Consider the following 16,932-nt stretch of genomic DNA (forward strand, 5'->3'; position numbering starts at 1 on the left):
ATGTTCCAAGAAGCCGCGCCCCATCGGCTTCTCTAACGGAAAATCCGCTGCGCATGCTCATAAACCTGCTCTCCTAGGAGACCTGAAGGCTGCTTCCGCTAACCCAGGCTGGCGCTGCTAACCTCACCCAAGGAGCCCTGCTGTCGGAAAATTTCCAGAGGCACCATCCCTGCTATGAAGAGGGAATGCCAGTACAACAGCCACAAGGGGTCTTCCTGTGGCCCTCAAACAAAAAATCACTGCATTACATCAGCAGGTATTCAGCACCTGGCCCCCTCCAAACGGTGTCTAAAGCGAGTTTTAAAAATTAATGTTAGGGGCGGGACGGCGGGGGGCGGAAAAAAATAAAAAATTAAATTACATTAATTTTTTTCTCTCTTTTTTAGAGACGGATTCTCGCCCTGTCCCCCAGGCTGGAGTGCAGTGGCGCGATCTCGGCTCACTGCACCTCCGCCTCCCGGATTCCAGCAATTCTCCTGCCTCAGCCTCCTGAGTAGCTGGGATTACAGGCGCGCGCCACCACACCCGGCTAATTTTTTGTGTTTTAGTAGAAACGGGGTTTCACCGTGTTGCCCAGGCGGGTCTCAAACTGCTGAGCTCAGGCAGTCCACCCGCCTCGGCCTCCCAAAGTGCTAGAATTACAGGCGTGAGCCACTGCGCCCGGCCAAATTACATTAATATTTTATATTGAGGAGGAAGTTGGTTACAAAGGACTTTCAAAAGTGTCAGGGGTTAATAATCTACATATTTTAAAATATTCCAGGCCGGACGCGGTGGCTTATGCCTGTAATCCCAGCACTGTGGGAGGCCGAGACGGGCGGATCACGAGGTCAGGAGATCGAGACCATCCTGGCTAACACGGTGAAACCCCATCTCTACTAAAAATACAAAAAAATTAGCCGGGCGTGGTGGCGGGCGCCTGTAGTCCCAGCTACTCGGGAGGCTGAGGCAGGAGAATTGCGTGAACCCGGGAGGCGGAGCTTGCAGTGAACCGAGATCGCGCCACTGCACTCCAGCCTGGGTGACAGTGGGAGTCTCTTTTCTCTCTCTCTCTCTCTCTCTCTCTCTCTCTCTCTCTCTCTCTCTCTCTATGTATATATATATATATATATATATATTCCATAGACTGCATTGGAGAGAAAGGCGCCGGGACAGAAAAGCCTGAGATAAACCACCTGTCATTCTTGGAGAAAAGGATGCTCCGGCCTTCCCGATTTGGTTGATGAGATGAAACATCAACCCTTACAAAAAGACATCACCAATTCCGGAAAGGATGCTGCGCCAGTCACGTTTCCGCACTTTGTGAGACGTTGAAATCTCCAGAAGTTGCCCAAGGTTTTCAAGTTGAACACGGGAGAAATGACTCGATCTCTGAGGACTGTTTTCCTCAATAAGGAGTTGCAATCTTGGCTCCACCACCCTCCCTCCAAAACATCTCGTGTGTCTGGTATCTGGTTATATTGTGGCCTGACAGAGAAGTTTCTTTCGGGGTCAGTGAATTTAAAAAAAAAAAAAAAAAAGAAAAGCAGGTCCTACCAACACATTAATACTTTAAATTTCGCTCTTTATAGTAGGTTGAAATGTCAGTATCTCTTAAGAACAATGGCTGAACCAAATGTTTCCTCAAAACTCACAGTTTTTCCCACCATTTCAGAAGCTGCCTCAGGACTAAGCTTTGATTTTTTTTTTTTTTTAATCTGGCCCAAATTCCTATCTAAGGGGCCTGGGGAGTCATGCCCTACAAACCATAAATTCTCATCAGATAAGTTTTATTTAACCCTATATATGGTGACTTGCTTTCCAGTCTGACTCTGGCATGACATGTGACAAAGAAGAAAGTCAACATATTTTACCCCAGAACATGTTTCTTTAACACAGCTAGATCTTTTTCTTCCAGGCCCTCCCAATCCTGAAGAGATTGAGAGTCTAGCATTGTTTTAAAGGTCTGAATAGGAAACATTTGTCATCTGTCATCTCTAAGGGCAGCCATTATAAGACTTCAAAAGAACCTTTTGAAGTCTTATAATCTTTTATCTTAACCTTTTATTTTAACCTGAACATGTCCTTCCTATTGATCCCAGGTCTTCAGACAATTGTCAACTCAACCATTTGTCAATTAGAAAATGTTTAAATTGGCTGGGCACAGTGTCTCATGCCTCTAATCCCAGCACTTTGGAAGGCCGAGGCGGGTAGATTGCCTGACCTCAGGAGTTCAAGACCAGCTTGGGCAACATGGTGAAACCCCGTCTCTACTAAAATACAAAAAATTAGCTGGGTGTAGTGGCATGCACCTGTGTCCCAGCTACTCGGGAAGCTGAGGAAGGAGAATTGCTTGAACCTGGCGGGCAGAGGTTGCAGAAGCAGAGATTGCGCCACTGCACTCCAGCTTGGGCAACAAAGTGAGACTCCGTCACAGGAAAAAAAAAAAAAGAATGAAAATGTTTACATTTACCTATAGCCTGGAAGTCCCTGCTTTGAGTTACTCCATTTTCTGAACCAAACCAATGTTATTTCTTAAACGTATTTCATTGATGTCTTATGCCTCCCTAAAATGTATAAAACCAAGCTGTGCCCCGACCACCTTGGGCACATGTTCTCAGGACCTCCTGAGGGCTGTGTCACAGGTCATGATCACTCATATTTGGCTCAGAATAAATCTCTTCAAACATTTTACAGAGTTGACTCTTAGTCAACATGCCCATATCTGATGAGATGCTTCATCAAAATTCTAGTGGACTGGCTAGTTCAGAAAATGGACCAGCCAGGTTTGCTTAAATGCACCCCTGCACAACTATCTCACTCCTGCTTGGAGCCGGCTAGATCAGGAGACCTGTCCCTAAACTAATATACTCCATGTCTTAAGTCTTTTTGTTTTGTTTAGATTTTGTTTTTGAGAGAGTCTCAGTCTGTCACCCAGGCTGGAGTGCAGTGGCGTGATCTTGGCTTGCTGCAACCTCCGCCTCCCAGGTTCAAGCGATTCTCCTGTCTCGGCCTCCCAAGTAGCTGGGACAACGGGTGTGCACCACCACGCCCTGCTAATTTTTGTATTTTAAATGGAGATGGGGGTCTCACCATGTTGGCCAGGCTGGTCTCAAACTCCTGACCTCAGGTGATCCACCCACCTCGGCCTCCCAAAGTGCTGGAATTACAGGCGTGAGCCACCACACCTGGCCCATGTGTCTTAGTCTTTTTTACTAATATTGATTATAAAATGGGTGAAACTTTGGATAAAATTTCTACATTAGAATTTCTTTTTATATCTGTCCTAAAGCTTGTAACTACTTGCTCATGATTTTTTTGTGTATGTTTAGCAATGTGCATGTCATTGATGGCCTTTGTAAAAGTATGTTCAATTGAGTTGTGGAGACAGAGGTGCAATTGGAGTAGGTTGTAAGAATAAAAAGGAGTAGGCAAAAAGGCACGGGTATACCAGTGGCCTTCAAAGGGTACTCAGACTTTCTTCTTAAGGGACCAATTCCCAGATCTTCAGTTTCATATAAACTCTTTCCTAAAATTGACTTGCCTGAAAGCATGTTAGTGTTGTGAGCACAGCTTCTCTTTTCTCATTTCTGCTTTTACAGTCATCCTTTTTCCAAAAGGAAGGTATACATCTCCTCCTCCTTGTCTAACAATGGTACATTGCCCCAGGGTGTAAAAAAGGCCAGGGGTGACAAGCAGAGACACAATTCAAAGCATTTGTATTAAGAGAGCAGTAACTCCAATGCATTATTTTGCAAGTCACATTTTTTTGTTTTTGTTTTGAGACAGGGTCTCACTCTGTTGCCCAGCCTGGAGTGCAGTGGTACGATCTCTGCTCATTGCAGCCTTGACCTCCCTGTTTCAAGGGATCCTCCCGCCTCAGCCCCCCAAGTAGCTGAGACTACAGGCATACAACACCATGCCTGGCTAATTTGTGTATTCTTTGTAGAGACAGGATTTTGCCATGTTGCCTAGGCTGGTCTTGAACTCCTGAGTTAAGCTATCTGCCCACCTCGGCCTCCCAAGGTGCTGGGATTACAGGCATGAGCCACCATACCTGGTTTGAATCTATAATTTCAAAGTTAAAATTTGTTTAAGTCAAAACTATGTAAAAAGTTATGCTTAGAAAAGTCTAGCTTCCTCAGCTCTATCCCTTCCACCTATTCCTTCCTCTGTCCCCCAGAGATAACCTAGTTCATTATTTTTGGTACATCTCTGTTTCTTTCTTTCTTTTTTTTTTTTCAGATGCAGTCTCACTCTGTCGCCTGGGCTGGAGTGCAGTGGAGCAATCTCAGCTCACTGCAACCTCCACCTCCCAGGTTCAAGCGATTCTCCTGCCTCAACTTCCTGAGTAGCTGGGATTACAGTCACTCACCACTATGCCCAGCTAATTTTTTGTATTGTTAGTAGAGACGGGGTTTCACCATGTTGGCCAGGCTGGTCTCGAACTCCTGACCTCGTGATTCGCCCACTTCGGCCTCCCAAAATGCTGGGATTACAGGCGTGAGCCATCATGCCCAGCTACATCTCTGTTTCTTTTTGCAAAAATAAATACATATATTTGTTTTCGGACTAATGTGGACATACTGTTAATTGAAATAGTAAATGTACTGTACTGTTAAAGAGAATCTATTAGATTCTTGTTTGTATTTCTTGAACAAAATTATCTTGCTCTATATAGTTCTTTCCTTCCATATCAATTCACAGAAATCATCATTGTCCTTGTTCTTTTTTTTTTTTGAGAGAGGGTCTTGTTCTGTCACCCAGGTTGAGTGGCATGATCTCACCTCACTACAGCCTCAACCTCCTGGGCTCAAGCAGTCCTCCCACCTCAGCCTCCCAAGTAGCTGGGACCATACAGTGTGCCACCATACCCAGGTAATTTTATATTTTGTAGAGATGACATCTCACTATGTTGCCCAGGCTGGTCTTGAACTCCTGGGCTCAAGCCGTCCTCCCACCTCAGCCTCCCAAAGTGCTGGGATGACAGGAGTGAGCCACTGCGCAAAGCCTGTCCTTGTTTTTTTAATAGCTGTGCAATACTCCAGTGTGCTGATGTCCTATTATTCAACCCAGTCTCTTGCTGATGGACATTTGAGTTGTTTCCACATTATTGCTATTGTGTATAAATAACTCTACAATGAGTAGTCTTATGCTTGTATTGTTTTATATTTGTCAAGTTGTATCTTCATAGAAAATTCCTAGAAGTTGCATTACTGGGCCAAAAGATAAATATATGTGAGCATTTGGCTGGGCACGGTGGCTCATGCCTATAATCCCAGCACTTTGGGAGGTCGAGGCGGGTGGATCACGAGGTCAGGAGTTCGAGACCAGCCTGGCCAATGTGGTGAAATCCCGTCTCTACTAAAAATACAAAAATTAGCTGCATGTGGTGATACGCATCTGTAGTCCCAGCTACTCGGGAGGCTGAGGCAGGAGAATGGCGTGAACCTGGGAGGCAGTGCTTGCAGTGAGCAGAAATCACGCCACTGCACTCCAGCCTGGGCGACAGAGCGAGATTCCATCTCAAAAAGAAAAAAAGAAAAAAAAAAAAAAAATATATATATATATATATTTGCTAGACATTGCCAAATTTGCTAGGCTTTTCAATAAATAGCATTGGGACAACTGAATATTTGCTAGAGCATTTGCTAGACATTGCCGAATTCCCCTCCTTGGAGTAGTACCATTTTATACTTTTAGATTTTTGCCAACACAATACATGGGAATTGGTATTTCAGCGTATTTTAAATTTGCATTTCTCTCATAGTGAACATGTTGAGCATTTCATTTAAGGGCCATTCATATGTCTTTTTCTGTGGACAGTCTGTTCATATCTTTTGTTCTTTTTCATAATAGGTTTGTATCTTTTTGTCTTTTTCATCCTGTTTTTTTTTGTTTTTTTTTTTGTTTTTTTTTTTAGACAGAGTCTCAGTCTGTCACCCAGTCTGGAGTGCAGTGGCGCAATCTTGGCTCACTGCAACCTCCACCTCCCGGGTTCAAGTGATTCTCCTGCCTCAGCCTCCTGAGTAGCTGGGATTACAGGCGCGAGCCACCACACCCGGCTAATTTTTGTATTCTTTAGTAGAGACGGGGTTTCACCATGTTGGTCATGCTGGTCTTGAACTCCTAACCTTGTGATCCACCCACCTTGGCCTCCCAAAGTGCTGGGATTATAGGCGTGAGCCACCACACCCGGCCTTTTCATCCTGATTTTTAAAGAACTTGTATATTAGCCTTGCAGTATTTTTTCCCAGTTTGCCATCTCTTCTGACTTTGATTTTTTTTTTTCGCCATGAAGAAGTTTTCTTTTTTAAGTAGTTAAGGTTATCAGTCCTTCCTCTTATTTCTTTCTCCCGCTCCTTGCTTATAAAGGAATTCATCCATATTTTCTTCTAGTACTTTTATGATTTCTTTACATATAGCCCTCATTTGGATTTCATCCTTGTATGTGGTGCCAGGTATAATCTAAATCTGTATTTTTCAAAATATTCAGTTGTCCCAGTGCTATTTATTAAAAAGCCTGTCTCCTCTAGTGATTTGAGATGCCGCTTTTGCTATATATTAAACTTCTTTATTTTCTTGAGCCTATTTCTAGACTTTCTATTATGTTACATTGATCTGCCAACACACTCAGTTTTTATTGCAGAGGCTTTATAGTATACTCTTGTATCTGGTAGGACTAGTCTGTCTCTCTGAACCAAATTGCATTTTCTTTTAAAAGATTTTCCTAGCTCTTCTTTCATATTTATTTTTTCATATGAACTTTATAATCAACTGATCTAGTTCCAGAATAAAAGGTGTTTGTATTGGGGTTACATTAAATTTGTATATTAGTTGGGGAAAATGAACAACTTTATAATACTGATTTATCCTATCCATGACCAAAGACTACTGTTCTATATGATCAAGTAAAAAGCAAACATTAATGAAATAGGAAGCAAAAATACAACAGATAAAATCGTAGTTTAACAGGAAATGACTCGTCTACACTGGTGATTAGTCTGTAAATAAAGGCTTTTTTTTTTTTTTTTTTTTTTTGGAGACAGAGTCTAGCCCTGTCACCCAGGCTGGAGTGCAGTGGTGTGATCTTGGCTCACTGCAACCTCTACCTCCCGGGTTCAAGCAGTTCCCTGACTCAGCCTCCTGAGTAGCTAGGATTACAGGCGTCTGCCACCACACCCGGCTAATTTTTGTATTTTTAGTAGAAACGGGGTTTCACCATCTTGGCCAGGCTGGGCTCGAACTCCTGACCTCATGATCCACCCACCTCGTCCTCCCAAAGTGCTGGGATTACAAGCGTGAGCCACCATGCCCGACAGTAAAGGCTTCTTACTGTAGCATTAAGTATCACAGGAGATAGTCAATCCAGTTAAATCTACCTCTGTCTAGGCCCTCTGACTTCTGTCTGACTAATGCACAATTGTATATATAACAATATGGGGTTCACAAGGTCACATATTACTATATTACATAAGTTAGTGAAATGTTAAAAGATTTTACAGTCCATACAACATTTCTTTAAGTAAAAAAAGGAGAAATAGTCTTTCAGCTTAATGGCTAGCTGAACTTTGACAAGTATCTTTTTTTTTTTTTTGGAGATGGAGTCTCGCACTGTCGCCCAGGTTGGAGTGCAGTGGCGCATTCTCAGCTCACTACAAGCTCCGCCTCCTGGGTTCACGCCATTCTCCTGCCTCACCCTCCCGAGTAGCTGGGACTACAGGCACCTGCCACCACGCCCGGCTAATTTTTTGTATTTTTAGTAGATACAGGGTTTCTTTTTTCTTTTCCTTTCTTCTTTTCTTTTCCTTTTTTTTTTTTTTTTTTTTTTTTTTGAGACAGAGTTTCTCTCTTGTTGCCCAGGCTAGAGCGCAGTGGCACGATCTCGGCTCACTGCAAGCTCCGCCTCCCGGGTTCACGCCATTCTCCCGCCTCAGCCTCCTGAATAGCTGGGACTACAGGCATGCGCCACCACGTCCGGCTAATTTTGTATTTTTAGTAGAGACGAGATTTCTCCATGTTGGTCAGGCTGGTCTCGAACTTCCAACCTCAGGTGATCCGCCTGAGAGACGGGGTTTCACCGCGTTAGCCAGGATGGTCCCGAACTCCTGACCTCGTGATCCGCCCACCTTGGCCTCTCAAAGTGCTGGGATTACAGGCGTGAGCCACCACGCCCGGCCAACAAGTATCTTTTGTAAATAGCCTGGTTTGCAAGTTTGGGACAATGTGTGTGTTTACAAACGACTATATAGTTTTACCAGCAGGGCTTTTAAAAAGTGCCCTCTGGGCTAAATTTAAAGAAGTGTCATGAGCTAGTAACGAGAAAAATGTCTTTTTTTTTTAGATGGAGTCTTGCACTGTCACCTAGGCCGGAGTGCAGTGGCGCGATCTCGGCTCACTGCAAGCTCCTCCTCCCGGGTTCACGCCATTCTCCTGCTTCAGCCCCCTGAGTAGCTGGTAATACAAGCCCGCACCACCACGACCAGCTGATTTTTTGTATTTTTAGTAGAGATGGGGTTTCAACGTGTTAGCCAGGATGGTCTTGATCTCCTGACCTCATGAACCGCCTACCTCGGCCTCCCGAAGTGCTGGATTGCAGGCGTGAGCCACTGCGCCTGGCTTTTTTTTTTTTGAGACAGTTTTGCTGTTTTCGCCCAGGCTGGAGTGCAATGGCGCAATCTTGGCTCACTGCAACCTCTGCCTCCCGGTTCAAGTGCTTCTCTTGCCTCAGCCTCCCGAGTAGCTGGGATTATAGGCACCTGCCACCACACCCAGCTAATTTTTGTATTTTTAGTAGAGACGGGGTTTCACCATGTTATCCAGGCTGGTCTTGAACTCCTGACCTCAGGTGATCCACCCACCTCGGCCTCCCAAAGTGCTGGGATTACAGGTGCAAGCCACCATGCCCGGCCTTAACAGGACTTTTTTAAAAAGTTGATTATTTGAAAAACCTTAAAATATATTAGCCTTGGACAAGATTAATTAAGGAAAAGAGAAGACAATAGGGAATACTAATTAGAAATTAAAAGTCTCCTTCATTAGGTGCAGTGACTCATGCCTGTAATCCCTGCACTTTGGGAGGCCGAGGTGGGTGGATTGCTGGAGCTTAGGAATTCAAGACCAGCCTGGGCAACATGGCAAAACTCCATCTCTATAAAAAATGCAAAAATTAGCTGGCTGTGGTAGCACATGCCTGTGGTCCCAGCTACTGGGGAGGCTAAGATGGTAGGATTGCTTTTGAGCCTAAGAGGCAGAGGTTGTAGTAAGCCAAGATCACCCCACTGTACTTCAGCCTGGGTGACAGAGTGAGACCCTCTGTCTCAAAAAATAAATACATAAAATAAAGAAAAGTTTCCTTTATGGGGAAATAGTAGATAGGTGTGGCCACATGAGTGAATTCAGGAAACTGAATGTGAGCAAAAGTGATGCATGCCACTACCAGCCTGTCCCACAAAAGTGCCTCAGAAGCAATACCCTGCTCTCTCTCTCTCTCTGTCCCCTGACTTGAGATACATAACCATGGCTACCGTGGAAGCCATGTTTTGAAGAGAGTGGAACCAGAACATGAGAAGAGCCTTGAATTACCAATTGAGAAAGCTGCCTGCCAATCAGGAACACATATTTGGATTTTATTCAAATGAGAGATAAACTTCTATTGTGTTGGAACCATTTTTTTGCAGTTAGCATTACCTTAAACCAGAATTTAGTATGTAATAAATGCAGCATTTCAAACTAGTGGAAGAAAAAATTGTATTCAATAAGTGTGTTTATGGACACTGGAAACTGGATAGCCATCAGAAAGAAAAAAAAGCTGGATGCCTATATCACACATTATACCGTGTGAAAACTTTCAGGTGGATCAGATATTACATGGGAAAATAAAACCATGCAAGTTTTAGAAGAAAATATGAATTTCTTTATAGCCTTTAAGTGTGAAAGGTCTTTCTAAATATGACTCAAATGTAAAGTTGTGGAAGGCTAGATTGGTAAATTTCGAGTAGCTAAAAAATTTTAAAAACCTTTCAGAATGGCCAAAAGACATAATTCACCAAGTAAAAAAAATGCAAATGAAAAATAGGAAATTATTTGTTATTCATACCAGGCAAAAAGCTAGTACCCCTACTAAATAAAGAACCCTTAGAAATTGATGAGAAAACACTAAAAATCCAACATAAAAATGGGCAAAAGGGGCCGGGCGCAGTGGCTCACACCTGCAATCCCAGCACTTTGGGAGGCCGAGGCGGGCAGATCACGAGGTCAGGAGATCGAGACCATCCTGGCTAACATGGTGAAACCCCGTCTCTACTAAAAATACAAAAAATTAGCCGGGCGTGGTGGTGGGCGCCTGTAGTCCCAGCTACTCAGGAGGCTGAGGCAGGAGAATGGTGTGAACCCGGGAGGCAGAGCTTGCAGTGAGCTGAGATCGCACCACTGCACTACACTCCAGCCTGGGTGACAGAGCGAGACTCCGTCTCAAAAAAAAAAAGGCAAAAGGGCTAGCTGTGGTGGCTCACACCTGTAATCCCAATACTTTGAGTGGCTGAGGTGAACTGATCACTTGAGCCCAGGAGTTTGAGACCAGCCTGGACAACATTGCAAAACCTTGTCTCTACAAAAAAATAAAAAATAATAATCAGCTGAATGTGGTGGTGTGCACCTATAGTCCCAACTATTTGGGAGGCTGAGGTGGGAGGATCACCTGAGCCAGGTAAGATCAAGGCTGCAGTGAGCCATGATCACATTACTGCACTCCAGCCTGCGCGATAGAGTACGACTCTGTCAAAAACGAAAGAAAAGGAAAGGGAAAGGGAAAAGGAAAGGAAAGGGAAAGGAAGGGAAAGGAAAGGGAAAGAAAGAGAGGAAAAAAGAAAAGAAAGAAAAAGAAAGAAAGAAAAAGAAAAAAGAAAAAGAGAGCAGGAAGGGAGGGAGGAAGGAGGGAAGGAGGAAGGAAGGAAGGAGGGAAGGAAGGAAGGAAGGAGAGAGAAATAAGGAAGGAAGGAAGGAGGGAGAGAAAGAGAAAGAAAAAGGAAGGAAGGAAAGAAGGAAAGAAGGAAAAGGCCTCCATGCAGCATTTACCTAGCTTGCCTTTCCATCTTTTGCCCTGTGAGGACACAGCAAGAAGGCCCTCACCAGACCAAATGCCAGTTACTTGAGCTTAGACTTCCCAGCCTCCAGAGCTGTGAGAAATACATTTCTGTCCTTTATAAGTTACCCACTCTGGGGTATTCTGTTATAGCACCATAAATGGACTACGACAATGGGCAAAGGATATAAACAGGTAATTTTCAAAAGAGAAAACATAAGTGACCAACAAACTTAATGAATGTATGTTCAACCTCATTAATAATCAGGACATATAAATAAAAATAAAGAGACTATTTCATACTCACTGCACTAGAAAAAGTATAGTTTATCAGTACCTGCAGTCGTCATTCACAGACATTCAGATACTAAAGGTAGGAGTGGGAACTCTTTGAAGTTAGATGTGGTCACAAGACTTGTTAAAACAAGTGTGAGCAGAACTGATATCACTTGTGTGCAGAAATTGGGAAGAGCCAAATTTGAGCCCTTTAGTCAGTTTTTTTCCCTACTTCATTGAAGCAAGGGTCAGGATGGAAGCTCCATCAGCCCTGGTCCCTGAGTGACTATGATAACAGAACTTCATGAAGAAGAAATAGACCGTTGAATTAAGACACTGAGATTTTTGTGATTGTGTTACTGTAGCATAATTTAGTTATTCTGACTGATATAACCCCGATTGTTGGTGAGGAAACAGAACAACTGGGACATTCATATGCTGCTTGTGAGCCTAAGCTGGTACAACTCTGGAGAAAACTTTTTGCAAATGTTTAGTCAAGTTGACAATGTGTATACCCATGTAGGCACAAGAAAAATGAGCGGAAGTTTTTGCTACAACATTAAAGAAAAAACTGAAAATAACCTCAGTGTCCATAGACAAGAAATATATATTAGTAGATTAATAGAATACATTACTATTGAGTAGCTAAAATAAACTTAAGCTACCTGAATCAAAATATATAATTCTCAAACAAATAGAGTCTAAAAAATTGTATGAGGATATGTATAGTATGAGGTCATTATATAAAGTATACATAGCATATTATGCTGTAGCTACATAAAATATGTAGTAAAAGTATAACAACATGCATGGGCATAATAAGCATCAAATTCAGAGAAATGTTCACTTCTGGGAAAAGAAGAGGAAGATGCAGGATCCTCAGTGATCGGGTATTTGGAATGTTTTATGTCTTATTTCAAAACATCAAATGCTACTATGTAAAAATGCTGGGTGGTGGGTACCTGGATATTTGTTGTATTATCCTCTGTACTTTTCTGTCTACTTGAAATACTGAATAATAATTAAAAAGAAAATACAAGCAAGCAAAAAGAAAAAGAAAAAGCATCTATAAGTCTTCCTCTCCTGCTCCAACTCTGAAATCACCTTAATTAATATATTGATGTAAATCTGTCCAACGTTCTTCCATACCTTTGTGTCTCTGCCTCACCTGGATAGGAAGAAAAAGGGTGGTAGTTCTTCAGATAACTACAGTAAAGACAGTGTGCAGAGTTTAGCAGGCTATGTACTCTATACCTTAATTTACATATTTAGGAGATGTCGTTTTGCCAAGTTAAAAATATTTACTAAAAGGAGAAACATTTCATTATTATTATTATTATTATTTAGACAGGGTCTCATTCTGTTGCCCAGACTGGAGACTGGAGTACAGTGGCATGATTATCACTCACTGAAGCCTTGACCTCTTGGGCTTAAGTGAGCCTCCCACCTCAGCCTCCTGAGTAGCTGGGACTACAGGCACGCACCACCATGCCCTGCTAATTTTTTTTTGTAGAAATGGAGTCTCACTATGTTTCCTAGGCTTGTCTCACATTCTCAAGCGATCTTCTTACCTTGGTCTCCCAAAGTGCTGGGATTACAGGTGTGAGCCTCATTATTATTATTATTGTTGTTGTTGTTGTTATTGTTGTTTTTGAGACAGTCTCATTCTGTCGCACAGGCTGGAGTTCAGTGGCGCCATCTCGGCTCACTACAACCTCTGCCTCCCAGGTTCAAGTGATTCTTCTGCCTCAGACTCCTGAGTAGCTGGGATTACAGGTGCATGCCACCATGCCCAGCTAATTTTTGTATTTTTAGTAGAGACAGGGTTTCACCATGTTGGTCAGGCTTGTCTTGAACTCCTGACCTCTTGGTCCACCCGCCTCGGCCTCCCAAACTGCTAGGATTACAGGCGTGAGCCACTGCGCTTGGCTGCCATCACTTATATTGATTTGTTTAGATTCTTTTTTCTTTTTTTTTTTTCAGACGAGTCTCGCTCTGTTGCCCAGGCTGGAGTGCAGTGGTGCGATCTTGGCTCACTGCAACCTCTGCCTTCCAGGTTCAAGTGATTCTCCTGCCATAGTCTCCCGAGTAGCTGGGACTACAGGCATGTGCCACCATGCCCAGCTAATTTTTGTAGTTTTGGTAGAGACGGGGTTTCACCATGTTGGCCAGGCTGGTCTCGAACTCCTGACCTCAGGTGATCCGCCCGCCTCGGCCTCCCAAAGTGCTGGGATTACAGGCGTGAGGCAATGAGCCCAACCTTGATTTTTTAGACTCTTTAAACTTTTTTCCTTTCTCAATTTTCAAAACTATGAGAGACTTCTAAATGCTTAGAGAACCTGTGTTATTAATATACAAAAGCATGACTCTGAAAACAGGCAATTCTGGCACTGAAAAGCATCAGATTTAAACTTCATCTTGTAAGTGGTTTTCTTTGTTCTTTTTCTGCTTTCTTTCCCTTGTCATATTTTCTTTCTGTAATTCCCTATGTATTTTAGCTATAATTTCTCTTATCAGCTATTTCCCAGTATTCTGTTTCCTTCTACAAATGATATACACGTGGGCTAAGGCAGGCCCAACTTAGAGCTTAATGTGGTTTTCTTGCACTTTTAGCGCCACCTAATGATAGATAGCACTCTGGTATAAAGAATCTATGCTTTCCTGATTTTTTTATGCTCCTGAACACATTTCTAGCTGTGGCTTACAGTGTTGGTCTTTTAACGATTATCATGTCACATAACAGTATAGTTTTCAACCTGTCTGCACAACAGAGTCACCTGGTGACCTCTAAAAAATGCTGTCATTAGGCCCAAATCCAGAGCCACTGTCAGAGAGGCATTAACTCTTATTCATTGGACAAAACCAGATGTCATTTAAAAGTACTCAGTTCCATCACTTACTGGGAAGAGTCAGCTTTCTTCCCTTAGTATATAACTACATATACTCATGGTATCATATGACTAATTATGGCTAAAAATGAATACACTTGAGAGACCCCTTCAAGTACTTGTTTGTGATATATACTAATTCTGACAGTTGCCTACATTTCTCTTAATTTTTTTAAATTTGGGAAAATATATTAAAAACATAAAAGTTCCGTGATTAAAACAACCAACAGTTGTATCTGCCATTCAAAAATGAACCAAAGTCTGCAAACTCCGCCTTCCCGAGTTCAAGAGATTTTCGTGCTTCAGCTTCGTGAGTAGCTGGGATTACAGGTGCATGCCACCACACCTAGCTAATTTTTGTATTTTTAGTAGAGACGGAGTTTCACCATGTTGGCCAGGCTGGTCTCGAACTCCTGACCTCAGGTGATCTGCCCACCTTCTCGGCCTCCCAAAGTGCTGGGATTACAGGCGTGAGCCACTGCTCCCAGCCAAAACAATATTTATTTTTGAGTCTTGCTCTGTTGCCAGGCTGGAGTGCAGTGGCGCGATCTCGGCTCACTGCAACCTCCACCTCCCAGGTTCAAGCAATTCTCCTGCCTCAGCCTCCCAAGTAGCTGGGACTACAGGCACGTGCCACCACACCACCAGCTAATTTTTGTATTTTTAGTAGAGATGGGGGTTTCACCATGTTGGCCAGGATGGTCTCAATCCCCCGACGTTGTGATCCGCCCACCTTGGCCTCCCAAAGTGCTGGGACTACAGGCATGAGCCACCGCGCCTGGCCAACAAAATATTTCTAATAGAGCAGAAGAGCTGGTCACAGCATCAAGACCAATAACAACAAAACAATGAGAACATTAGACTGCTAAAATGTGACAATGTTGTGAGCACAATACCACACAGAAAGAAGAGGTCAGCAGCTTCATGAAGGAGGTGAGATTTGAGCAGAGCCTTGAACAAGGGAACAATTTCAATAGGCAGCAAACAAAAGGCAGCCATCTAGGTGGGGGAATAACGTGAGCCAAGCCAAAAATGGGAATAAGCACAATACAGTTATTTCTAAAAGACCTTCATGTGGTCTACTAATAATAGCTAACATTTTTGAGCACTTACTATATGTCAGGCAGTATTCCAAGTCCTTTCATGTATTAATTCGTTTAACACAGCAACACTGTCATCAAGAGCACACTGCTCAAACCACTTTTTCTGTTGCTTTTAGACACAGTGCCGTCTCTGGGTCTCAGTTTGTCTGTCTGTAAAAAGGCAGATAATAACACTACCCTATGCATGATGGATATACACACCCAGGCAAACACAAGAAGAGGTGAAACAAAATGATGTAGCTGTTAGGATAAATTGGTGAGATTTTGGGTTATATTTCTATTACCCAAATGCAATTTAATGCAATATTGGCCTTTTTGAAACAGTTTTCTTGCAATATAATCCACATATCATACAATTCACCCATTTAAATGGTATAATCCAGTGGTTTTAAGTATACTCTCAGAGTTATGCAACCATTACCACAATCGGTTTTGAACATTTTCATCACCTCAAAGAGAAACTCTGTAACCTTTAGCTATCATCCCAGGTGCCCATATCATTCTTCTCTCTCCTTCCCTAAGCAACCACTAATCTTGTCTGTCTCTATATATTTGACCATTCTGGACATTTTATAAAAATGGAATCATATGTGACTTTTTGTGATTGTCTTCTTTCACATAGCATGTTTTCAAGGTTTATCCATGTTGTAGCACATATCTACTTCATTCCTTTTTAAAAATTTTTATTAATTTTTTTTTGTAGAGATAGGGTCTCAGTATGTTGCCAGGCTGGTCTTGAACTCCTGGGCTCAAGCAATCCTCCTTCCTTGGCCTCCCAAAGTGCTGGGATCACAGGCATGAGCCACCATGCCCAGCCTTCATTTTTTATTGAAAGTGAAATTCACATAAGAAAATTAACAAAAGTGTACAATTTAATGACATTTAGTGCATTCACAATGTTGTGCAACCACCACCTTCATCAAGCTCCAAAACATTTTCATTACCCCAAACAAAAACCACACATCCATTATTCACACATGCATTATGCAGTCACATTTTCTTCTCTCCAGTCCCGAACAATTTTTTTTTTTTTTTTTTGAGACAGAGTCTTGCTCTGTTGCCCAGGCTGGAGTGCAGTGCAGTAACGTGTTCTCAGCTCACTGCAACCTCCACCTCCTAGGTTCAAGCGATTCTTGTGCCTCAGCCTCCCAAGTAGCTGGGATTACAGGAATGCACCACCATGCCCAGCTAATTTTTGTACTTTTAGTAGAGACGGGGTTTCATCTTGTTGACCAGGCTGGTCTCAAACTCCTGACCTCAAGTGATCCACCCGCCTTGGCCTCCCAAAGTGCTGGGATTACAGGCGTGAGCTACTGCACCTGGCCAGTCCCTAACAATTTATAATTTGCTTTCTGTTCCTATGGATTTACCCATTCTGGATATTTTATATAAATAGTCATGCAGCGTGTGATCTTTTGTGTCTGGCTTCTTTCACTTAGCAAAATATTTACAAGGTTCATCCTTTTTGTGACTGATTAATATTCCACAGTATAGACATACGACATTTTCTTTCTCCATTTATCAGTCAATAGACATTTGGGTTGTTTCCACATTTTGGCTATTGTGAATAGTGTTGCTATGAACATTTGTGTACAAGTATTGG

The 16,932-nt window shown here is 42.7% G+C and overlaps 1 protein-coding gene and 1 long non-coding RNA gene across 3 annotated transcripts in view; one reads left to right on the forward strand and one right to left on the reverse strand.

Moving 5' to 3' along the window:
* The first annotated feature begins 20 nt into the window (after window positions 1-20).
* LOC100939298 (uncharacterized) lies at window positions 21-3,518 on the forward strand. The gene is made up of 2 exons (XR_152221.5): window positions 21-256; window positions 1,126-3,518. It is a non-coding gene; the product is annotated as an uncharacterized LOC100939298 (long non-coding RNA).
* Window positions 3,519-9,169: 5,651 nt separating this feature from the next.
* SANBR (SANT and BTB domain regulator of CSR) overlaps window positions 9,170-16,932 on the reverse strand; it is a 74,751-nt gene continuing 66,988 nt past the window's right edge. Inside the window, exons 22-23 of one of the 2 annotated variants that reach the window (XR_010136180.1) lie at window positions 15,340-15,479; window positions 9,170-12,506 (exon numbers count right to left, since the gene is read on the reverse strand). Coding sequence is in view for 1 of the 2 variants with exons in the window: in XM_054547518.2 (XP_054403493.1) it covers window positions 15,467-15,479 (13 nt within the window). In the remaining variant the exon portion in view is untranslated. Of the gene's footprint in view, window positions 12,507-15,328; window positions 15,480-16,932 lie in introns of those variants that run through there. The other variant, XM_054547518.2, reaches the window with a different exon arrangement.

Source organism: Pongo abelii, chromosome 12 (assembly GCF_028885655.2).
Source record: "Pongo abelii isolate AG06213 chromosome 12, NHGRI_mPonAbe1-v2.0_pri, whole genome shotgun sequence".
NCBI classification, from domain to species: Eukaryota; Metazoa; Chordata; class Mammalia; order Primates; family Hominidae; genus Pongo; species Pongo abelii.